Source organism: Pan paniscus, chromosome 8, assembly GCF_029289425.2.
Source record: "Pan paniscus chromosome 8, NHGRI_mPanPan1-v2.0_pri, whole genome shotgun sequence".
In the NCBI taxonomy this organism is placed as follows: Eukaryota; Metazoa; Chordata; class Mammalia; order Primates; family Hominidae; genus Pan; species Pan paniscus.
This window is the reverse complement of record NC_073257.2, coordinates 137,637,285-137,662,153: the sequence shown is the minus strand read 5'-3', so window position 1 is coordinate 137,662,153 and position 24,869 is coordinate 137,637,285. Positions and strand designations below refer to the sequence as shown.

Below are 24,869 nucleotides of genomic sequence, written 5' to 3'. Positions count from 1 at the left end.
GTTTCAGAACAGTTCAATTTGTCCAGTGAATTTGAAAATATTAGAGGAATGTATAATATGAGTGAAAATAGTTTTAAGAATTAAAAGCACATTTTCCAGAGAACAAAATGAGGCTGGGGAAGAAACCAGTTGGGAGTTGCTAAGCGAATTAAAAGATGATTCCTAGATCTTCTGAGCAGCATGACTTTTACCACAAGCTCAGCAGATCAGCCAGGGAAAGGGAATTAGTGGCTTGGTTGCCAAGGAAACCATCTTCCCTCCCGCACATCTCTCTCCAAAAATAAGTTAAGAATTTGCTTGTTACTTTCTTTTATCATTTTTTCCTGAATGAGAAGAGGAAAGAAAATAGCCAGTTTCTTTCATTCTCTATATTTCCTACCAAAAACTCAACTATCAAATACACAGTATATTTATACATTTTCCAAACTTTCACACATTCACTGATAAGCAAACATTTTGAGCATCACATCCCCTTCAGTTTGATTTCGGTAGCATCACTATGCATTTTGCTGTCACTGTCCTGTCATATGAGAAGAAAATGAGAAAAAAGACTATGGTGATACAATGAATGATGAGCATCTATGTCTTGAGACTTAGAGTGGCTGAGAGTGGACCATATCAAGTGCAGCACAAGCAGCAGGGCCTTGGTCTCAGTTAGGCACTCACTGGACTCAGTCTGGTCCCTGTTTATTCAGTTGTGAAGGAAAAGGACATGTTCTAAATACAGGGAACATATTATCAAAGGAGAGAGGAAATTAGAGTGTTGTAACTTTTAAAAATGTCTTTGAAAGGAAACCACATTTTTCCTTGACATGAAAGTCAATCACCCAACTTTGAACATTCTATTTTAGCTCACCTTTTCAGATATAATAATGTACAAAGGAGCTCTTTTGAGTAGGTATGGGGACGAGGCATTGCTTGAACTCTCTGAGGTTTCTGTTCAACTAGAATCTCAGCAGGAGCCTGGAGAGTTATCAGAAGTTGAGCACCAACAGCTGGGAGGAGACCAGGCCCAATGTATTATCTTTGCTGCGCAACAAATTACCCCCAAATTACCCCAAAACTTACTAGCTAGAAACAGGCATTTATCATCTCAATGTTTCTGTGGGCCAGAATCTGGGCATGATTTAGTGGGGTTCTCTGTAACCAGGCCATGGTCAAGCTGGTGGTCAGGGCTACAGACATTTTGAGGCTTGACTTGGGGGAGGGTCTGCTTCCAAAATCACTCACATAGCTGTCAGTGGGCCTCAGAAGATCTGCTTCCCAGCTCACTCACATGGGCCTCTCAAGAGGGCTACCTAAGACATGGCAGCTGGCGTCCCCTGTTGCAAGGCAATCCAAGAGAGAGCAAAAGAGAGCACCTACCACTGAAGCCACAGTCTTTTTATAACCTAATCTTGGAAGTGGCATCCATTTCTTCTGCCATTTCTTTTGGCTTGAATCAGGTAAGTCCAGCCCACACTCAAGCGGAGGGATGACACAGGGGCATGGATCACAGGGATCATTAGGAGCCACTTTCCACTGCCCACAAGCCCTCTAGTCAAGAGCCACCCCTGGCTCCCTAGAGCCTGGGAATCAGGTTAGGAAAGTTGGACATTTGAAGCAAAGAGAAGACAAGGTAGACATTTTTCTTGAAGTAGAAATGAAAACAAGGGTCCAGTGAACAGCAAGGGATTTCGGTGTGGAAGTCCAGTGAGAGAAGATGCCAGTATTTCTTTATAAATGTTGCATGCTGACATAATTTTACAGGTATTATTGATTAATAATAGATGGCAAAAAGTACATGCTGGCTGGGTGCAGTGGCTCACACCTGTAATCCTAACACTTTGGGAGGCAGAAGCAGGCAGGTCACTTGAACTTAAGAGTTCAAGATCAGCCTGGGCAACATGGTGAAACCCTGTCTCTATTTATTTGAAAATAAATTTTTTTCAAAAGTACATGCTATGTAACATTATACAGAAAGTCATCACTTAACATTGTTGATAGGTTCTTGGAAACTGCCACTTCAAGTGAAATGATACATAATGAAACAAATTTTTTTTTCCTTATCAATGTTGTAATGAAAACATGTTGAATCAAACGATGTTATTCAAGGACCTGCTGTATGTCGTTTCACTTACAGTGGCAATTTCCAAGAATCTATTGTTGACATTAAGTGAGGACTTACTGTACTTGGTCTACATAAAATCTCCTGAGAACATTATTTGGTTCAATAATATATGCATATTTTAATAACATTTTAATTTTTATTGAAGAAGCAAAGATGGTTGGCTTGTGGTTTGATACCTTGCAACTCAGCCAGCCATATCCTAGGAATGCCTTCAATTTGGCTGCCCAAAGGTCAGGTGCCCCAACTTTCCCATCTGATTGCAAGGTTGGACCTGGGCGCCATTTAGTAGGCACTGTTGCTTGGCCTTGTAAACCCAGACCAGTGATGTCACAGAAGATAGCTTAGCAATTAACAACTTGGAATTCATAACACAGAAAGACTGGTTGTACCCGCCTGGGCAACATGGTGAAATCTCTTCTCTACCAGAAATAATAAAAATTAGCCAAACTTGGTAGTACATTCTTATAGTCCCTTTAACTGTGGCAGTCAGTGTCTTAACCTCTCAAATGTAAAAAATACTCTCTGGCAGGTTTATTTAACACAGTTGGAGACAATTTGAAGTTTCACTGTCAGCTTCTACTTGGGCAGGGCCCTTAAGATGGGCTTGCCCAGCCGGAGTGTTGGTTGAAATGTCGTACTGACTTGAAGCAGAGTCAGTCTTGCCACATGCAGGGACTGAGACCTTAGACCAAATATGCATTCCCCAAACATTTCTTGAGAGCCATCTGTGGACTGTGGGGTGGACCAGGTAGCCCCAGTCTCTGCCCTCACAAATAGAGCTGGCCACTGCTTAATAGCTTCCTTCTCTCTCAAGTACAGTAGTAATTGTTTTGTTCACAGGGTTGTGGTGTGAGGATCAAATGAGCAAGTGCTTACTTTGTGATCAGCAAAGCCATATATGAGAGTTAATGTTCTGGTTATGGTTATTATTGTTTCATTACTTGGGAAAAATGCATATTTATGTCAATATTGATTACCAGCGTCACTGCTAAGTTCTTATGTCTCAGTTCAGTTCCTGTGGGATTTTTACAGGTTTTTTTGTTTACTTTTGTTTTTGATGCGTTTAGCTCTTCTAAGCTCAGACAGGAGGTCCAGCCTCGGTTGCCACTGTAGCATAAGCAAGGGCTTAGTTCCTGAACTGAGTTACAGCTTTATTTTTCTTTGATTCAGCATGTTTTTAATGATCCATACATTAAAAGCTGCTGGTGTTTTTATTAAAGCTGCCATTTGTTACTAACCAGCCTCTGTGTGACTCCTAAGTGGAAAGCCCACAGCACTTCCTTCCTCAGAGGCATTCCGCATTCCTGTGAGCAGGTAGCAGTGTTGACTGAGCCAGTCCCTGGGGCCTCCCTTCATCAGCACGCTTTGTGGAGTGGCCAAGTGCTGTCTGGAAAAGTGCAGGGGGAGCCTGAGTCTGTTAGCTTCTTACTTGGTTCATGAATAGGGGTCTCACAAAAGTGCTGGTATAGCCCCTCATCCTAAATGACTTGTATTTGTAGCGCCGTGGGTCCCTGTTAGCAGATTATTATGAAACCTTTCCTCCCCTTCCTTCCATTTTAGTCTGGCCATGTCAAGCCATAACACCTTTCTGGATGTGGTCTGGCCACATCCTCCCAAAAAAATGAAGGCTCTGTAATGCCGATTCCTGAAAAAGTACCAAATGCGCATCATCTCCTTCCTGACTGAAGAGAAAACAGTCTTTGTTGAGCACCTCCTAGATGGCAAGCAGTTTGCTCTTATTATCTGACACGATCCTTAAAACAGTTCCATGTGGTTGGTGTTTCCCCGTCGTGTAGATGAGCTATGTGGGGCTCAGGGAAGCTAGTTAAGGCCTTACTTACCCAGCCTACACAACTGGGGTGCAGGTACCAGGACCTGATGCTTTCTCTTCTGAACAGACACTTGTGATCTTCCCTCAGTGGCTTTCAAGAAAAGACATCCTCTATGTGATTTGTAAACTGCATACCTGTGCATTTGCACGTTAAAAAATAACACTGGAACAAAAGGACTTCAATAACCGTGTTAAGAAATACATTTCTTTGTTGTTTTCCAGTGAGTAAAATTGGCCTGGATACAGAAGGAGAAACCTGTGGAAATGCAGAAAAGCTTGCAGAATATATTTGTTCCAGTAAGTAGAAAAACATCACTCCAAATGAAGCCATTTATTTTTTGTTGACCTCACAACCACTACCTAGGGAAAAGAATATTTCCTCAGTGCATTCTTGGTGGTGAGATTGATTGGTGAGCATCGTATAACCCACTCTGGGAGCATAGCCTATTTGTATTTGTGTATGTCTATACTTTGTGAGGTTTAGCCCACTTCCTTCTACCCCCTGTACCAAAGAACTTGACTTGAACATAACACAAAATAAAACATTTGGGAGATAAAAACAGAGGAGAGATCACTTGAGGGATTCCAAAGAGAGCAGAGGCAGGAGGTGTGAGTGGGTGCTCTCCCCTTCCTGAGGACTGTCCTTTCCCTTCTCAGGAGCTACTTCTGTCTCTGAATTCCTTCTCCCAGCTTGCTCCCAGGTAAAGAACTGACTCATCATTGGGCTGCCTGTGGACTTGGATTTAAAGTGGCACTTGTTCTAGGGGTGTTAGCATTTAAATGGGGACTTAGTCTTAAACTAATTATGGAATTGTAGGCTTCAGAAGATACATAGGCAGAAATTCTTGGAGCAAGAGGGATGGGAAGGCTGACCGTCTACTTGTAGGGCAGCCCCACCTCTAAGGTGCATCTCTCTTCCTCTCTCTTCCCTGAATGTCCAGTACAACCGCAAGCTCTTACAACCTTGTCATTTGACTCCCCTGCTGTAGGTGTAAGATCATACACCCCCATGAGAGCATGAAGTAGAACTATCTTATCTTAGATTGCTGAAGAGGAGGAAATCCAGGCTTTCCTAGAGATCATGAGCTGGCAAACTTCATCTGTTAAGGATATTTTAGGCTTCGCAGGCAAATGGTCTGTCAGAACTACTAATCTCTGCAACAGAAGCATGAGAGCAGCCATAGGAAATAAACAAACAATGGGCTTGGCTTTGACCCCAGGCTAGAGTTTTCTGACCCCTTTCTAAAATTGCTTGAGTGTCTGCTCAGCTGGGAGGCCAGGGTCAGATGAACTGCTGACAGCTGAGAGTTTCCTCTTAAGGTGGTCCCAGGAGAGGGGTATATGCCTTGGCCCTTGGGTGGTGAGATCAGGATGAGTGGTATAGGGAGAGAGTATACCTTGAATAGGTCTCTTTATGGCTTCTGAAACAGTGATAGATGGTTTTGTTTCTGGTAAAACAAAGTATTTATGTTATTAAAAAAAAGTACTCCTAAAGGTGATGTTGGCCTTTCTTGACGTGCAAACTTGTACACTAACGTCTTATAAGGCATTACTTACAAGTCTTCCTGCCGTAAGTCATTGCTGTTGCCTGAAGGTTCTCTAGCTTATATGTTTCTTTGTGTTACTGGGAGCTTGTTCTAGAGAAAGGCCTGCATCTTTTTCTATGCTGTGGTCTGAGGATCCCTGGAGCTTAATTAGGCCCCTGACAGAGTCGTCTGGGTTGGGGGCGGCACTGAGCAGTCAGGGAACAGCAGAGATACTGCTGGGCTCAGTGGATCCTTTCCAAGTTCTCCAATTCTCCTTTTTTCTCTTTTCTAATTTCTTTTAAAAAAACTTCGTTGTACCTTTCCTGAGTCACTATACGCTCAGTGTTAACGTTGAAGACTAGCATTTACTGAGTGCCCAGCGTGTCTCAGGTACATAGACACGTGGCCTGTATGATGTCATTTAATCTTCACCATCACCCCATGAAGTCAGAATCATGTCCACTGCAAGCTGTGCTGTCCAGTACAGTAGCCACTAGCCACATATGGCTATTTAAATGTAAATGTAAATTAACTGAAATTAAATACAATTGAAAATTTAGTTCTTCAGTCACTCTGGGCACATTTCACAAGCTCACTTGTCACTGTGGCCAGTGGCACCAAATTGGACCACACAGAACATTCCCATCATCACCAAAAGTTCTTTCTGACTGTGCTGCTATAGAGACTCTTGGGGGACCAAGGCCCAGATCTTGTCCAAGGTCACAAGCTAGGAAGTGGCAGGCTGGAATTCACACTCAGCACAGCAAGGCCACTGCTCATCCCATGGCCTGTCACATTCAGAGGCCTGACTGGCATCTGCTCCATGCCGACCTGCTCTCAAGGAGATGCTGGCCAAGCACCTCCATCCACTCTGATTTACAGTGACTGGGGCTCCTGCAGGGATGAAGACGTAAGTGTGCTTGACTCTGTGTTTGACTCTGGTGGGCAGAGGCTTAAGGAGCCTCCGGTTTAGAGGAACTACACGGGCCTTTTCTGGCCACTCAGATGAATAAGCTGTAGTCCCAGAGTGTTTCGGCCACTTGGCAATCCTGAGCCTGTGCCCTCCTTAGTTCAGTGGATGTGCATTCATCGGCTCGGACACGGCTTTCAGGTATTAATGCATTGACTGACGCCTCTCTTGCCCCACCCCCCATATTGCTTCCCACATCACAGGAGAACAAGTCAGTTCTATATGGTTCGGCAGATGTTTACCCCGGAGCACCTGTGTGCCAGGCCCTTTGCAGGGCGTTGGGACTGAAGAGGAGTTTTAACTCCATTCCTGTCTTCTGGAAGTTCCCAGCCTAGCTGGGGCTGGAGGTGGGGTAGGGTGGGGAACATAGACATCAGTAACCGTGATAAGGCAGGGTGGATTAAGTGACCAGAAGAGGTATGAACAGTTTTTGTATGGTGGGCCTGCTATTAAGATACCTGTTTCTACCTGTAAAACACTCAGGATACCAAATAGGTGGGGTTTTTCCTCATATCAATGACCAATTCTCCAATGCTCCAGATAACAGCTGGGTGTCCTACAACTTAATTTTGACATTACCCAGAATTAACCCAGACCCCACAGCTTTAAGGGCTCAGTCTTAGCAAACTGTCCCCCACTTTAGATACAAGTATTGGATGCTGAGGGACCTCTGTCCAAGTTGGCTACAAGTCAGGAGTTCCCACGACTCCCTACTCAGGTTCAGTAATTTGCTAGAATGGCTCACAGAACTCACGGAAACACTTAGGTGTACTGATTTTTATAAAGGAGATAACAAGGACACAGATAAACAGCCAGATGAAGAGGTCTGGAAGGGTCCTGAGTACACAGGAGCTTCTTCCCCCATGGAGTTGGGTGCGCCACCCTCCTGGCACATGGATGTGTTCACCAACCCAGAAGCTCTATAAACTCATAGTTGAGGGGTTTTATGGAGGTTCCATTATGTAGGCACCATTGATTAAATCATTGACCCCTGGTGACTAGCTCCGTCTCCAACCCTTTGATCACATGGTTGTGATCCTCTGTGTGGCCTTCAGCCCCCATCCTGAAGCTTTCTAGGGGCCACCACCAGTCACCTCATTAGCATAAACTCCAGTATGGTTAAAAGGGGTTTATCATGAATAACAAAAGATGCTCCTCTCACCTCTAATGGGAAGTTGCAAGAGTTTCAGAAGCTCTGTGCCTGGAACAGGGAGGAAAACGAAATATTTCCTCTTATATCACAGTGTCATGTCAGGGTGTCCAAAAGAAGGCAGAGGTCTTCAGGAAAGTCTGTACAAAAGGCATGGCCTCCTCTCCACAGAGAAGGGCAGGCCCTCCCTCAGGCAGTAGCCATGGCCAAGCCCGCCACTCAGAGGGAGCCACTGAGCAGAGACGTGGAAGGAGAGGGTTTTCCTGGAGAGTACAGCATGGCAGGGGCAGTGGGTGGCAAGCTGGGGAGCACTGAGTAGCCTCTGAGAGTTGACCGGAGCCCTGAGGCACGGGGCCTTACATCAGCCCCTGCGGGTCAGACTCAGGCTGGATTGGTCCTCCCCAGGCCTAGAAGGGAACACAACACTGCCTGCTCCCTCTTAGCGGGCATCACTAGGTACAGCCAGGATTGGGCCCAAAAGGCAGTCACTGGATTAGGACCCAGTTCTCTTGTTCGTGGGACTTTTTAGGAGTGTCTCTGAAATTTATCCCTTAAGTAAAAAGAGCATTCTTTAAAACCTACAGAGGCATCGCAGTCTAAGAGCAGGGCCTGGGGTGCTGTGGCAGGTCTTGCCTTGAAGGGAGCCGTCTTCCCACAGCTCAGTGTGCTCCAGGGCTTGCTGGCAGGCAGCTTCCACGGGGTCCTGGAGGCTCTGGGGGCATAACAGAAATGCTATAAGGGAGTTTGAGGGCCCGTTACGAGTCTGACATACATTGGCATTTTGTGCATGCCTTTAATTGTCTGACATATTGTGGTACTGAGCTGTGACATGGGAACGATTACTAGACCTGCTTTTGCTCATGAAGAAACTGAGCTCAGAGAGGGAAAACTTGTCCATAGGAACAGAGCTAATAGTGCTAGGCTGGGGCTCAAGCCTAGGACTGGCTGACTCCAAAGCTCTTCCTGTCTCCCTTGCTCTGTGTGCTTCTAAAAGATACTTAGTCCAAGTCCAAAATATGCTCATTTCTCTTCCATCAGGTGGAGAAGTCAGAGGAATCTCTTGAAGTGAAGAAAGTGGGTTTGGACATGCCCTTATGCTGATGAATCATTGGAGTAATATCTGGGGTTTAGCTGCATCCTCGGTGGCAAGGCGGTGGGGAAAGCCCCTGAGGGTGAGGCCAGCCTGAGCCCCAAGGGAAAGGGGCTGCTGGGAGCTCCTGACCTCAACTCATCTCCAGGAGCGCACAGGGCCTCGCACAGATGCCTCAGTCTGCATCGCTGGGAGTTCGTGCCATCTCAGACCTACCCTCCCTACCTGGGCTGTACATAAAGAGATACTGCTAGGCTTTCTCTAGAATGTTTCATGAGCCAGCACTGTGAGACATTTTCAAGCTAAAAACATACAGTTCAGGAGACTGTAATCTGTGGTAGAAAGTGTTCACCATTTGCTGCTAGTAAAGACGGTTGGCCCTGTCCTTCTGTGGCCACTTGTGCCACATGGTGTTCTCGGAAGAGGCCTCTCCATGCACCAGTGTCGAGAAGCCCTCTGGAGGCCAATTCAAAGAGCATCTGAGGCTAAGCAACTGAAAGGAAAAGGCCTGATGGCCAATGTGTTGCTTTCTGTGGAATGTTCCAGACTGGATTGCTGGGGGTCATTTTCTTTAACAGCAGCCTAGACAGGCAGTGACTCTCTTTTATTCAGCCAGGTGTTGAAATAGCTGCAGGGAAGCCACAGACAGTTGTTCCAGCTTTCTGGATCAGAGAGCACTGGCTGGGCCCCGTGCCATGTGGCCCCAGCCCCATGGGATAGCTCCTCAGGTCATGGAGCCACACATCAGTGTGGAGGGTTCGCTCCAGGGGCTCCTGGTACAGGATGCAGATGGGTCTTGTCTGGCTCCAGGCTTTTTGTTTCTAATGTTGTTTCTAGAGAGTCATCATCACCGCATAAATGGTATCAAAGCCCTTCTTTTAAAAATGTAGAAATAAATGTAAATGCTAGATCTTGACATTGCTTGTGGGATTAAGATCTACAAAGAATAGTAATTATTTCTATGGGTGGCTGACAATTAGCTCTTTAATAGAATAGGTGGCTCCTGCCTGTTTTCCGTGAAGACATTGAGCTGTACCCACAGTTTGTTTGTAAGGAGACAGAAGTGAACCTCTGAGTCGTTCATTAGAAGACCCAGAACCATCAGGCTGGTGTCCCTGCTTTGCAAACACAAGACAGAAGAGATCAATGTCACTGCTGAGTGATCACATTGGTGTTTCAGTTAACTGACTCAAGGCTTGGTTGGATAGATATTAACATATTCTGACCTTATCTGGGAGAATACTGGTCTGCATTCTTTGCAAAGCTTCTGCCATTTCCTCTAATTTATTACCAGCATATCTATGGGTCCTAATAAATCTTCCATTTGCAATTAGAATATCCAAATAAAAATCCATGTTGACTGCTAATAAGGACCTTCACCTTGGCTTTACCAAGGCATTAATGATTTTTCTTTCTCAGTAAACTTTGATGCTTGATTTTAAAAGCTAAAAATCTGCCTCTAATGCTTGTAGTAAACAGGCCGATTCATAGCTATGCCTATTTATTTTAGTTAACACTTACTACTTTGTGACAGGCACTATTGTAAGTGCTTAAAGCTATTAATCCATTTAATCTGATAACTCATTGTTCTGATAGATTCTCCTTCTTTCCCAGATATCTCCTCTAATGGGAAAGTAATTACACACTAAATGGTAAAAGGTAGAATACAGTATAACTTTTGAAAAGAGAGAGAAACTGTGTGGGCAGAAAGATTGCACTGCAGTTTATTTGAAATGTCCTCCTGGATTGGGAAAGTCTCTGCAGCCTGGCAGACTTACTGGGCTTTTCTTCCATTCCTCCGATCAGCCTCCTCATCCTTATTATCAGCACTCAGGCACCCACTGTCTGCTCGAACTGATTCTCATGGCAGTGCCCGAGACGGGGAAGTCATTGTTAACTTGGAAGTTGTTACTGTTCTACACATGTGTGCACATCCTTCAGTAAGATGACATTTTAAAAAGTCAGTGTCATTGATGCAGGACTTTTTGCTCCTTAATTCAGCTAAATCTGGGTTCTTGTCTCATGACCAGGAAAAATTAGGCATGTGGACACATTGAAGGGTGAGAAGGGCAGAACTTATTAAGTGAAAGGAAAGCTCTCGGCTGGGCGCAGTGGCTCACTCCTGTAATCCCAGCACTTTGGGAGGCCGAGGCAGGTGGATCACCTGAGGTCAGGAGTTTGAGACCAGGTCAGGAGTTCTGGCCAACATGGTGAAACCCCATCTCTACTAAAAATACAAAAATTACCTGGGCTTGGTGGCTGCATCTGTAATCCCAGCTACTCAGGAGGCTGAGGCAGGAGAATTGCATGAGCCCAGGAGGCAGAGGTTGTAGTGAGCTGAGATTGTGCCACTGCACTCCAGCCTGGGTGAAAGAGTGAGACTCCATCGCAAAAAAAAAAAAAAAAAGAAAAGCTCTCAACAAAGAGAGGGATTCTCCAAGCAGGTTTCTCCCTCATTATTGAATACCAGGGGTACCACACATGAGCTGATGAGGCCAGGCTCCTCCCCTGCGTAAGGTGTGAATCCTAGTGGCTCCGCCCCGTTCCCCCAGCACGCACATGAGGATGCCCAGGTAAACCATAGGTAGTATCGGAAAAGGCAACATTTGATTGGTTAAAAGGCATTATTCAGAAAGAATCAATTGGGAAAGGGCAGACAAACGGGCAGACGTTCTGCCCCTGGGTCGCTGGTTTCATCCGGGACCACCAATCTGGTCTTTCAGACTTCAGGCTGTTCTGGACTTGAAGGTGAGGTCTCACCGGGGACCCTTCCCTATCTGCCTAGGCATTTGTCTGCCTCCTGCTTCTATCATCATTTTCTTAATTGCCTACAGTGACTTTATCAAGCCCCCTCCTGAGCTGCGTAATAATAATACTGTGTTAGGATTTTCAGTGTTGTTACTCATCATCAGCCCGGACAGCCCAGAATTCCATGCCTCCTTCCTGTTAAATGAACGGAGAGCAGAGCCTTTGAGCTCCACAGTTCACTATTTTTGTGTCAGCCTTAACCATCCCATTGGCCTGTTGGGGCTGAAGATAAATCCCCAGGCATTAAGCATATTCCAAAAGGGAATAACTCCTTTGTCTTTGGCTTTTTGAAGTGGGTTAGTTTTCAGGAAATGTAGTTGTAGATCTCTCCTCACCAGCAAAGGAGGACTCAGCCAGGACATTTTCAATTTTCTCCTTTCTGCTGACAGGGTGGTGCCTTTTCAGTGAAGTCAGTTGAGCTGGTTGGACATTTGTGGGCCCTGTGTGCCTGCAGAGCCAAGCTCTCTGCAAGGCACAGGTGGTGGAGAGATAGAGACAAGCAGCTGCCCTCAGGGAGCCACGTACCCCTTCAGCCCAGCCTTGTGAGTCAGAGATAAGAATGAGCAGCTCAGGACTCCACTGGACCCTCACAAGAGGTGCTGCCAAGGGAAGATTCCTGAATCTTTCCAAGGCCCTTGCACACCTGTGAGGCTGGGCTTGCTGAAAAACTGGACTTTAGTTTTCTTACTGGATCCCCAGGAAGAGCTTTGGCTCCTAACATCTTCCACCCTGCATTCCCCAACACACACATAGACACACAGAAACAGGGAAGAAAATTGCCTCTGAACATGGCTTTGAAAATATGTCTCTAGGGATGCAGAGCATGAAAACATTTCCTCACACTGGAAGAGAGAAATCAGCAGGCATCTATTAACGAATTTAACAATCTCCCAATTCATTATTTTCTTTTATGTTGGTACTGATATTTACAGAGCAGTTTAAATAAAGAAAACATTCACCAGTATGTAGCCTTTATACGCTTGAAATTAAGTGGCCTGCAGTTATTCCTGTTGTTTGGCTGCTGCTTGCTAGAGGTGGTACTGGATGGAAAGGGGTTGTTTTGCTCCTTCCTCTCATTGTAGTCACCAGAGAAGATGTGATCAGAGAGATCATAAGGATGTGAGAAAATATACAATGTGTATGAATAACACCCATTAAAATTTCTTATGTCTTACGGATGGATGTCGGGGGAAATGGCTGGTTCTACTAAAATGCTGTGTTTTCACATTTGGGGAAGATTCTGGCATTTGACAACTCATCAGCTTTTTTGGACAGTATTGTTGCAAATTGGCATTCAAATCCTATGCTGTCCTCACTATTCTGCAAAGAGTTAAGGGCTGAAAATGCCCTTAAGTCTTCCCGGAGTGGAGATGCTGGGAGCAGAGGTTGTGAAAGGAGAGGCAGGCCGTTCTTAGCAGGCTTCTCTCTCTAAGGCCTGTGCATTCGCCTTTTGGCACTTGGCCTAGTGGCTGTTGGTGTGGCTAGAGGAGGAGTGGGCAGTCAGCTTGTCTTTGTTGAGGGTGGCTGCAGAGCCACTCCTGGCTGCCGGTTACCGGCTGCCTCCTGAGCATGAGCCCTGGCTCATCTGGAGCCTCTTTAAAGGTAGAAAATGTTTGCCCCAGTGCCAGTCAGCACCAGGCCTGATCTTTACCTTCCTGACTTAGTTAAGGTGCAAAGTCTGCCTTCTAAATAGTGACTGCAGGCTAGGGAGTCACTTCAGGATCAGAGGGAGTTAAAAGAATGTGGCTAACTTGTTTGTGTGGATGTTCATTTTCTGAGCACCTCCACACACATTACCTCTTATGATCTTCATATAACAACCCTTCAAGTTCAGCAAGGTAGCAGGTGCTCTTCCTGTTTACAGATGCTGAAACTGAGTCCTAGAAGCAGAGCCAGGCCTGGAGCCCAGGGCTGCTTCCCCCTTCCCAAAGCTGCCCCTCCCCATTCCCCTGTGCACAGGCACTGGCCCTGAGTTTTCACAAAGCCTGGTTATTTATTCACAGGGGAGTCCTCAGCACTGCCTCTTCTATTTCCCTGTGGAAACCTCAAAAGAGAAATCCTGCCAAAAGCGCTCAAGGACAAAGGCGAGTAGAATGCTTTAACTGCATCCCTTACCACTTTGGGATCCACCAGGAGCCTTTGCAGTGATAGAAGTGGGTGGCCCTGCAGAGAGCACACAAGGGAGAGCAGGGCTGGGTTGGATAAGCCAGGCCAAGAGACGCAGAGGCCATGCTCATGGGAAGAGTGGACGTGCAGTCTGCACTTTCCTTTCTTTGGATCCACTCTTCTCAGCTTGTTAGCTCAAGCTAGGAGCACACAGTGTGTCTCCAGTCCTTCACCAAGAGGACAGGAGATCGAGATGTGGAGGTGGCCCCTGGGCAGATAACTGAGGTGACAAACCATAGAATTGGTTCCACATGTAGAAGAAAGTCTACAAATGTAGCCGACCTTATAATAGCATGCAGCACCCTCCAGCCGAGCCACACAAGCTCCACCTGCCGCTCCAGCTCCATCTGCCGTGGCTCCCAAGACTGTCAGCACCTAGAAACCAGTTCTTGCCTCTGAAGCATGCCACCGTCCTCGATGCAGATGTCTTAGCTGTCACCTGCGCACCTTTTGCTGTCACATAGTTAGTCTGGGAGCAAAGTCTATCAGTGGTTTGGAGTACCAGCTTTCGGATGAGATAAAAACAGATTTGAATTCTCCCTCTTGCTGTTTATTAGCTATGTGAATGAAGGTAAGTGATGTAATCTCTCTGTGCATCAGTATCCTTATCTGTGAAATATGGTTATCTGTACATAACCATGGTACCTGCCTCATAGAGGTGTTCAGAGATCATGTAGCATGACACCTTGTTCTCCAAAGGCAAGCTCTTCATGGAACTATGACTGTTACTGTCTCTCCCAGGGTTTTGAAGCTCTAATAGTCCACATGAGCAGTGTGACCCAGGATGACCCTAGACCTTGTAACTTTCCCCCCGTATTAAAATGGAGCTAGATCGTATCCCTTCTACCCGTATCATCTGTCTTCTAAAGCTACCAGGAATAAAGGCAGAGGACATTAGGTAATAAGATCAGCAAAATCATTAGCTTTTCGGGAACAAGAAAATACCAGGATAAAATAAGAGAAAGCTTGGTCTCAGTTACCCTTAAATAAATAATATATAAATCAGAGGTTTGATACTTCAGTTTATTTCTTTAGTTTTCAGGGATATGAAATGGCAATAGGTTGCTCTTTTATGCTGAAGTTATCATTTCTTCTGAGAGAGTTTCCCATTTTATTTTCAGAAGCCTGAGTTTTCACTACTTTTCACCTACCATCTGGCTGCCCCTCATAAGTCAATATCTGATTGAAATTGCGTGAGTCCCTTCAGTGCCTGGCGCCTCATCACCAGCCCTGAAAACCCCTGGGAATATTCAGAGTCACTGAATGGCACAGGGAGGAATGTGGGAAAGTCCACGGCTTAATCAGTTCTTGTACAAGTGGACACACTGAGGCCCAGAGAGGGGACGCGTGGCCATGTGGAGGCACAGCTGGAGTGCAGCCAGGGATCTGGACTCCAGGCCTCTCCCAAGAGCTGCCCTTCCTACACTTGCTGGTGTCATGCAACCTGTCTGTGTGGGATCCATGGAGTGACTAGGGACGGCCTTGTGTGGACAAACCTACATAAGCCTGGGAACAAAAGACATTCTGGGTACAAATGAAGGCTTTGGTTTCTGGGCCTTTGTTCTTTTTCTGCCGTCTCAGCCTCCTCTTCCACAGGACCACTCCACAGCATTCAGCAGGCTGCAGAGGGCTGTTCAGGGCCTCTCTGCTGAGTCTGGCCTCTCAGCTTCCAAGCAGCTGGTTCCAGGAGGGTGGTGCTGTATTGGGAGGTTTCACCAACTGTGCTGTGAAGTGGTGGAGGCCCCATTGTGTGCCCAGTGCGGTAAAGTCTTTCCTGCTTTTGATTGTGCCCAGGGATTGCCATGGAAAGCATAACTGTGTATCAGACAGTTGCACACCCAGGAATCCAAGGGAACCTGAACAGCTACTATTCCCAGCAGGTACGTGGCGTTTCGGGGGAGAGTTCTGGCAGGGTGGGTGCCCAGGTGGGGAAGCACAGGGTGAAGGGCACGAGCTGACAGATGTTGGTTCTATATGTGGTTTCACTGTCCCCAGCTGTCACCTGCATGCCTTTTCCTGTCACATAGTTGGTCTGGGATTCTAGAATTAGGAATGGAAACAATTTTGTGGTTGTTTCATGAAATGTCTATTGCAAGCTGGTTTGAAATCAGTGATTTCGGTAAGAGGTGCTTGTAGTAGGTGGTCTATGAAACCTCCCTGTTTGGAGAGATTAATGTGGTGACTTTGAGGAAGTGGTAAGTTTTTATAGGGGTTAAAGGAGATAATTTACGCAAAGCTTTTTGTACAGCATCGAAGATACATACAACCCTGAGGTAAATAGTGGCCTTGATGTTATCATTGCTATTCATCATACGGGGGCGCTGGTGGAGCTGGAGGGGCAGACACTGGAAAGGGAGGCTGAGCCCATAGTGGGAAGAGCTGACAGTGGCCACCAAGGAGTCTGGATTGAATTTGGGAGTCCGTGGGGACTGTTGGAGGACTCAGGCAGGAGAATGGATAGCTCTTGCTTGAGTTCCTTGATGTCTTCAGCATTTATATGCAGTAAAACACCTCCCTTTCCTCTCCCAGGGCAAGCTTCTGAATGTTTTGCCTGGTATTGGGAGGGCCTGATAGGACAAACCAAATGCAGAAAGGCCAGGCAGGCTTGTCTGCTTGCTCTGCTTCCAGAAGGAGGGAGCATTGACAGGGAGCCAGCACTGCCTCACACCACTGCCTCATGTGATCAGTGCCGTATGACCACAGGAGCTAGAGGCATTGTCTAGGCTGCTGGGCACATGAGCTCCGGGATGCCCATGTCCTCTGGCCAGGCAGACACAGACCTGGGGGCCAGCAGAGCGACCAAGGAGCAGCACCAGCTTTCTGATGGCAGCCTGCTCTTTCCAACAGTTCCCTACCAGAATCCTGCCTCACTGGAGCAGAGGATGCCAGCATCAGCGGGGAACCACTCCTGTGCTAAAACTGCCTGGGTGGCCTGTGGCTTGAGGGCTTGATGCGGATGAAGCTGGAGGAATGTTGTCTCTCCTCAGTCTCATGGCAAGGACTGATCTTGTTTTCTCTTCCCCACAGGGGGTTCCAGCCAGCATCACATTTTTTAGTCCCTCTGGCCTCACATACAGTCTCAAGCACATTCAGGAGTTATCTGGTGACAATATCGATCAAATTAAGGTAAGTTATTCAGTGAGCTTTTGGTCTTTTTCAGATTCTTTTTTTTTTTTTTTTTAATCTTTACGAATTATCCTAGGGCTTCAATGTCAAGTGAGACACCCCTGGCCTAGCAGGTGCCTTAGAATTGGAAGGGCAGCTCTACCTCCTGCTGGGCTGTTGCACAGATTGCTCACCTTCTCCCAGCCCGTTTCCTCACTTGCAGCATGGGGATAATTGTCTCTCTGTGGCTTTCATAGACATGTGTATGGTCTTCCCTGCTTAGCATGAGTCTCAGAATTACATGAGGGAATTTGAGTAAAGTCCTGAATTAGCTCAGGGCTTGGTACAGGTGTTAACATCCTTTCCTTCCTTTCCCCCATCTTATGTTTGCCATTATTGTCTATTCTAAAAGCAGTCACCTTTTTCATATCTTTTAAAGGGTTTACATTCTCACTTACTAGGGACTGTATTTATTATGAGTCTACAAATAACCACAACTCTTGTGTCTGTAATAGAAACACCCTTGAACTGGCTCCAGAGGGACTGAGGAGAGGGTGCAGGATGTGACCCAGAGCCCAAGGACAGACACTGCCACTCACTGCAGTCAGGAAGAGCAAAAGGCTTCACCTGCCTTCTCACAGGTGCATCTCATGTGGGGAGTATGCACCGCTCTCCCAGTTTTAAAGATGGAGCACGGGGCTCAGAGACGTCATATGGCCTGTCTGTAGGTCACACTGCTGAGAAGGAAGAGCTGCAGTTGAACCTGGGAAGACTGATTCCACATTGTCAGCCATGGTGATGCCTTGCCATGGTCTCAGGAGCTGCTGAGCAGTTGATGCACTTCTGGGCAGTAACTGATACAATTCTCACACCAGTCCAGTGGTGGGTATCCAGAAAAAGAGGTCAGTGTTCCTCATTACAGGTGAGGACACTGAGGGCTAGAGAGGTTAAACAACTTGCCAAAGTCATGTTTTGAGTTCCTAGAAGGCCCAGGACTCACACAGGTCACCGAGGAAGAAAAACAGTATCTGAATCTTGTGGTTAGAAAGATTAGAGAGAGGCCGGGCGCTGTGGCTCCCACCTGGAATCCCAGCACTTTGGGAGGCCTCAGGCGGATCACCTGAGGTCAGGTGTTCCAGACCAGCCTGTCCAATATGATGAAAACCCCGTCTTTACTAAAAATATAAAAATTAGCTGGGCATGGTGGCATGCGCCTATAATCCCAGCTACATGGGAGGCTGAGACAGGAGAATTGCTTGAACCCTGGAGACTGAGGTTGCAGTGAGCCGAGATCGCGCCACGGCACTCCAGCCTGGGTGACGAGTGAAACTCCATACCTGCCCCATAAAAGAAAAAAAGAAAAAGAAAAATTAAAGAGATAGGACCCATAAAGTGCTTAGCATGGCAACTGGTCCATAGCGAGCGCTTACGTCATATTGCAGGTCAGGATGGGTCACGGTGCTGGTCCTGCTCTGGTTCTTGTCCCTCTGTGCCCTGCTGCCTCTCTCCTGGGCCTGTAGGAGGAGTCCCCACCTCCACCCCACCCACCCACCCCCGAGTCACACAATGCTGTGAGATGCCTGGTGGTATAAGCCTAACACAGTTTTCCCCAAGCTTCTCAGTGTTTGCCTAGAGGAAGAACAAAAGATTTATACTCTATCTTCTTTCAAAGTGAGCATGTTTAAAAGCACAAATGGATACTCAGCATCTGAACCAAGAACTCAGGCCTTTCCGAATAGACTGCTGCCTGCATTGTCCACACCCATGGCAGCTGGGGGCTGAGTGCGTGTTCCTATCCTGCATCTGTCACACCCATTTCTGCAGCCCTCCAGACACTCTGAGGAGCTCTCAGTAGCCCCCTCGCCTCTTACTACAGTGATTGATTACCCTGCCTGCCAGTAGTTAACACCTCTGCCATTGCTGAAGAGGAGAAAGTGACAGAGCTGGCCTTGCTCACAGTGACTGTGGACTGCTTGGGGGCCACGAAGGCACTGTGTGTGGGGTGTGAGTTGTCCCTCGACACTGGGACTTGGCGCTGGATAGTGAGGTGCTTTCAAGGTTCACAGAGGACACAGTCCTAGCCCGTGAGTTGGTAGTTAGGCTTTTCTGTCTCAGCTCAGCCTCAGATTTGCTACTGTCCTCCCTCCCCAGGAGTCCCTGTAGGGCCCACTGTTTGTACAGCATTGCACAACATGCAGGCGCACCACAAAAGATCAAAGGGGGTGACTTCCGACCTGAACTTGCTACTTATCCATTGACTTGGGAAGACCACGCACTTGTCTATAAATGCCACAGAGATGTCACTGCAAAGCAGTAGGTAAGCAGATTCGTAACCACCACCACCACACTAATGGCAGCAGCTGAATTTCCTGTGTACAGCAAAATGCCCTTGCAGCCTGTGAGGTGGGTATCTTCACACCTAGTGCTCACTAGCCACAGTGGCAGAGCCAGGCTGTGAACGTGGCTGCTGCCCCCAAAGCCAGGCTGGTGCACTCACGTCCAGTTTGTGCCAGGGATGGAGAAAGAACGTTGATGCTGGGCCCCCTCGCCTGGCCTGGGGAAGACTGCTGCTCTGTGGGGCAGCATCATGTGAGCATTCATTGACACAGGAGTGAAAGGCTCCTGTGAAAAAGCTGCCGTTTCACCAAACTATTGATACCCCTGCTCTAGGACTACAGTCATGTTTGCCATTTGCTGGTTCCCAGTCCCAGGGAGTTTCTTTTTTTCAAATTTTTAAATAGCTTTATTGAGATGTAATTCACAAACCATAAAATTTACTTTTTATGATTTTAATATGTAAACTTAAAAATTTTTTTTTTTTAATTTTTTTAGAGATGGGGTCTCACTGTGTTGCCTAGGCTGATCTCAAACTCCTGGCCTCAAGTAATCTTCCCACCTTGGCCTCCCAAAATGTAGGGATTACAGGTGTGAGCCACCACGCCCAGCCCAATATGTAAACTTTAACATGATTTTTATGAGAGTCACAGATTTGTGCAACCATCACCACTGTCTAGTTCCAGGACATATCATCACCCCAAAGAGAAACCCAGTACCCATTCGCAGCCACCCCTCATTCCCTCATTCCTCCCACTCCTTGGCAACCACTCAACAGTTTTTCATCTCCATGGATTTACCTATTCCGGACATCTGATATTAATAGAATCATACAGTATGTGGTCTTTTGTAACTGACTCTTTTCACTAGCATAGTGTTTTCAAGGTTCATCCATGCTGTAGCAGGTACCAGTACTTCATCCCTTTTTAGTGCCAAATAATAGTACACGCTGAGGACCGTTTTATTTACCCATTCACTAGTTGATGGATATTTGGATTGTTTTCCACTTTCAGGCTATTAAATAATGCTGAACATTCAAATACAATTTTCTGTGTGGACATACATTTTCATTTCTCTTGGGTATATATCTAGGAGTAGATTTACTAGATCTAAGGTAACTTTAACGTTCGATCGAATTACTGCTATTTTCCAAAGTGGTTGTGCCATTTTGCATTGTCACTAGCAATGTGTAAGGGTTCCAGTTTCTCCATATCCTCCATGTCCTTATTTTTCTGTCTCTGATTATGGCCATCCTTGTGGGTCTGAAGTGGTTTCTCAGCATGCATTTGATTTTGATTTCCCTAATGACTAACAGTGTTGAGCATCTTTTTATGTGTTTGTTAGTCATTTTTATATCTTCTTTAAAGAGATATCTATTCAAATCCTTTGCCTACTTTTAACCCAGGTTATTCGTCTTTTTATTGTTGAATTGCCAGAATTCCTTATTCTGAATACAATTTTTTTTTTTTTTTTGAGATGGTGTCTCGCTCTGTTGCCCAGGCTGGAGTGCAGTGACACAATTGTGGCTCACTGCAACCTCCGCCTCCGGGGTTCAAGCTATTCTCCTGCCTTAGCCTCCTGAGTAGCTGGGATTACAGGTGCACGCCACCATGCCTGGCTAATTTTTGTATTTTTAGTAGAGATGGGGGTTTCACCATGTTGGCCAGGCTGGTCTTGAACTCCTGACCTCAGGTGATCTGCCCACCTCGGCCTGCCAAAGTGTTGGTATTACAGGCATGAGCCACAGCGCCTGGCCTCTGAATACATTTTTTTTTTTTTTTGAGACGGAGTTTTGCTCTCGTTGCCCAGGTTGGAGTGCAGTGGCACGATCTCAGCTCACTGCAACCTCCGCCTCCCAGGTTCAAGCAATTCTCCTGCCTCAGCCTCCCAAGTAGCTGGGATTACTATATGTATTTTTAGTACAGACGGGGTTTCACCATGTTGGCCAGGCTGGTCTCGAACTCCTGACCTCAGGCGATCTGCCCACTTCGGCCTCCCAAAGTGCTGGGATTACAGGCGTGAGGTACCATGCCTGGCCTCTAAATACAAACTTTTTATTAGACATACGATTTGTAAAAATTTTCTCCCATTCTGCGAGTTGTCTTTTTACTTTTTTGATAAAGTTCAATTTATTGTTTTTTTCTTTTGTTTCTTGTGCTTCGGGTGTTGTATCCAAGAAACCATTAATTTAGTGTTGCTTTAATTCAGTGTTTTGAAGATTTACTCCTATGTTTCCTTCTACGAGTTGTGTAGTTTTAGCTCTGAACTTAGGTATTTGATCTGTTTTGAATTGATTTTTGTGTGTTGTGTGAGGTAGGGGTCCAACTTTATTTTTTCCTCAGGGAGTTTCCTAAGCAATGGGTGCTTAGCAAGGCAGTACTGTGGGCGGGGTGGGAGCGGGGCCTCTGCAGGACAGTGGCCTCCCTCCCCTCGTTCTGACTCAGCCGGAGGAAGGAGCCTCAGTCCCGCAGCATCCGAGGTTATGCGGAGGTACAGGTGGCTTGTTACCTCCACTAGCACCTGGCCTGCTGCTCACTTGCTGGGAGGGAGGATGAAGCGGAGTGCTGGGCAGGGGCTGCCAGTGTTGGATGCTCACTTGCTCCCAACAGGTTTGGGGTCCACAGTCTCAATGCAGAGGAGAGTGGGGGATGAGGACCTTCTCTCATTTAACCCCCACACTCGCCCTCTGAGGCCAGGGTAACTGTGCCCCTTTTATAGGTGAGGATCAGAGAGGCTAAGGGACTTGCACTAATAACAGCTAGCAGGGGGCAGAGCCGGGACAGAAGCAGTGCTCCATCCCAGGCGAGGCTCTGCACAGAACCATCGAGCCTGTGGTGCTTGTTCAGAGAGAGGTGTCCTGTGGATGAGGCCAGTGCCCCGGATTGGCTGATTGGAAGTATCACGACAACATAGGCAGCAGCCCATGACGGTCATCGAGCTTATCTCTGGGCCAGGCCAAGTGGTTCACACCTGTCACCTCATTTAATCCCCACAGCAGCCCAGTGAAGAGTCCTGTTATCTTTTCGGTTTGACAGATGAGGAGATGGAGGCCAGAGAGGATGGGCCATGGGCCAAGGTCATTGTCCTGTGGAGCTGGGATTTAAATCCCAACCCTGTGGCCGCAGAGCCCTGACCTTGATGGCTCTACTTTCCTGGGGATTCAGTCACTGCCCCTGCCACACCATCCTCCCCTTGATCAGACCCAGGGCCCCCAATACCCGAAGAAGAACTGTCTGGAGCTAGAGCCTCTGAGGAAGGACTGCACTGACACAGCCGTGATGGTGAGCACCAGCCTGGGGCCTTCAAGTCCCTGCCCCTCACCTGAGCCTGGCGACAGTCGCTCAGGGTGGCAGACTGATGAGAGCGTGGATGCAGAGGTATTTTGCACGCTCAGAAGCTGGGCTAGAATCGGGCAGTGTTGTCATTTTTATAAACACGTCACATGAGCAGTAACGTCCAACCGCAAAGCTGGCTGACAGCCCCTGCACACATCCAGCTGCCTGCTGCCCCAGCCCCTCCTGGTGTGCTGAAGCCCTGTTCTCTCTTCTGTCTTTATAGTTTGCAGCCATCGGCCCCGCTACGGCTCGCGCGCTGGCCGCCCAGGGCCTTCCTGTAAGCTGCACTGCAGAGAGCCCCACGCCACAAGCCCTGGCCACTGGCATCAGGAAGGCTCTCCAGCCCCATGGCTGCTGCTGAGTCAGCCACCTAGCGCTTGCCCCATGCAGCCTCCCTGGGCTGGGCTGGCTCTGGATGGAGCCAGGCATCGGCAAGGGCTCTCGGGAGCTGCTGCCGTCAGACTCCTGCCTCAAGCCTGAGTGGAAGCACCTGAGGACCGGGGATCAGGACCTGACCTGGGGCTGGCCTCAGGCCCACGTGCACGTGACTGCCCTCTGTGGAAGCCAGCTTAAATCCTAGCCCTGTGAGAGTTTCCTGTGCCCAGCAGGAAGGAAGTCAAATAAACCACACAGACTACCTGTGCTTACTGAGTGTATGGTTGCTGTGTGTCATTTTAAGTGCAAAGCTGTGTTCAGGGAGGAGACAGGTATGCCCACCTCTGATAACCCACAAACCTGCTATGAATCAGAAAATTTGCTCTATATAAAGTAGGTTTATTCATTCTATAAAAAGGACCGTGAAGTTCCTGCTTGTGAGCCATGGACAACTGTAGTTCAAATATAGAGAGACTTGCTTTCCCTCAAAGATGCAGCTGCAGCATTAGACAGTCAAACCATCTGATCTCCCAGGAATCTGAGGGGCTGGAGAGGCCGGTATTTACTGAGAAGAGGTTCATATGCAAATGCAGTGCCCTGCAGAAAGGCTTTGGAAATCTGTTCCCAAACTTCATTCCCAAAGTTCCCAAACTTCATTCCCAACTCAGCCTGAAGTTTAGGCTAAGTTGACTGAAACCCAGACTTGTCTCTTAGTAGCATGTGGGCTGGTGGTGGGAAGGCTCTGCCCACACGCCTCTGTCTCCTTGAAAGATCTGGCTGAAAGGCGTTTGGGCTCCACGTCTCTGATCTCCATTCCTCATAACAACCCTGAGGAGTGGACATTCCTATTGTTCCATTTTTCTGGTGAGAAAACAGACTCAAGAGGTGAAATGATTTCTCAGGGTCACATGCTAGTGAGTGGCAGAACCAGAACAAAATTAAAAGGCATGGACGAGCATAAGCACTGAGGCCTAGACTAATGAAATTCATCAGCCACCTCATATGAGATTCACACTAGTTAAGAGGTTAGAATTCAGTGATGATTGTTCTCCAAATCTTGATGTGATTATACAGAAATTCTTTGAGAACTGTTCTAAAACTGGATTATGGTGATGGTTCCATGAAGTGACCACTTGTCTCAGAAGATTAAGGAAAATAATTGGGCAAGCACTGTTTCATACACGTTTTCACCATAGTACCAAAGTGAAATAGATTTGCCCAGGAACTAAGAACCTGGCTATACATCAGAACCACGTAATGTGCTTCTAAAATGAAGTAGCTCAGGCCCCACCCCCAGAGAGTCCCCTGAATTGGTTTCTAGAATAAAGCCCAAGCAGCAGGAGGTGTTAGACGCTCTCCAGGTGCCTCCAGTGTGCACCTGTGTTTGGAAACTGCTGGATTGCAGGAATGGGGTCCCCCATAGCTGGAGTGTGATCAGGAATGCCCTCATGCATGGTGAAGAGGCTGGAGAAGCAAGACAAGCCCGGAAGTGAGGAAGGAGGAGGAGAAGTCCAAGCTGTAGGCAGACAAGAGCGGGAGGGATGTGTGGGCTTCGGAAGCACACATTGAAGGAGGAGGAAAAACACCCTGTTGCAGGGCAGGGAAAATAGGTTCCTTTTCAGAGCCTCAGGGGGTGGGGGGCAGAATCGGGGACAAAGGTTCACTAAATGTCTACATGCCAGTAAACACCACACGTGTGTCCTTTCATCCCCACACAACCCGAAGCCACCTTTTGAAGAGATGTGAGGCTATTCACAGTTCTGGCGAAGCCTTGTTTCAGATGGAGTGTGCCAGGGCGTGGTTAAAGATGGTTCTGTTTGGGATCAGGAAGGCAGGGAGCTCATACGGGGCGGGAGATGAGCAAAGCAGCAGGCGCAGTGTCCTCGACGATTGCGTGAGTCGGGAGCCTGGGCTTGCTTTGGCAATTGGGCTGGAGATTCCTGAGAACGTGAAGGCTGAGTAGGCAAAAGCCAGTTTGAAAGGGACTGTGGAGAAACCCTGGTTCTGGAGGTATTGGTGGGACAGAAGGTAAGATCTGTAATTACTCAGCTCAAGAAAGTGAAGCCCAG

At 47.3% G+C, this 24,869-nt stretch overlaps 1 protein-coding gene across 7 annotated transcripts in view; it reads left to right on the top strand.

Moving 5' to 3' along the window:
• Positions 1–24,869, top strand: part of UROS (uroporphyrinogen III synthase) — a 37,661-nt gene that overhangs the window by 11,519 nt on the left and 1,273 nt on the right. The window contains exons 6-11 of one of the 7 annotated variants that reach the window (XM_034931696.3): positions 4,164–4,238; positions 13,489–13,569; positions 15,446–15,531; positions 16,679–16,777; positions 22,291–22,371; positions 22,649–23,079. In XM_034931696.3, the coding sequence (XP_034787587.2) occupies positions 4,164–4,238; positions 13,489–13,569; positions 15,446–15,531; positions 16,679–16,777; positions 22,291–22,371; positions 22,649–22,786 (560 nt within the window). In that variant the 3' untranslated portion in view covers positions 22,787–23,079. Of the gene's footprint in view, positions 1–4,163; positions 4,239–13,488; positions 13,570–15,445; positions 15,532–16,678; positions 16,778–17,271; positions 20,136–22,290; positions 22,372–22,648; positions 23,080–24,869 lie in introns of those variants that run through there. The other 6 variants (XM_008969350.4, XM_034931694.3, XM_034931692.3 and 3 more) reach the window with 6 other exon arrangements.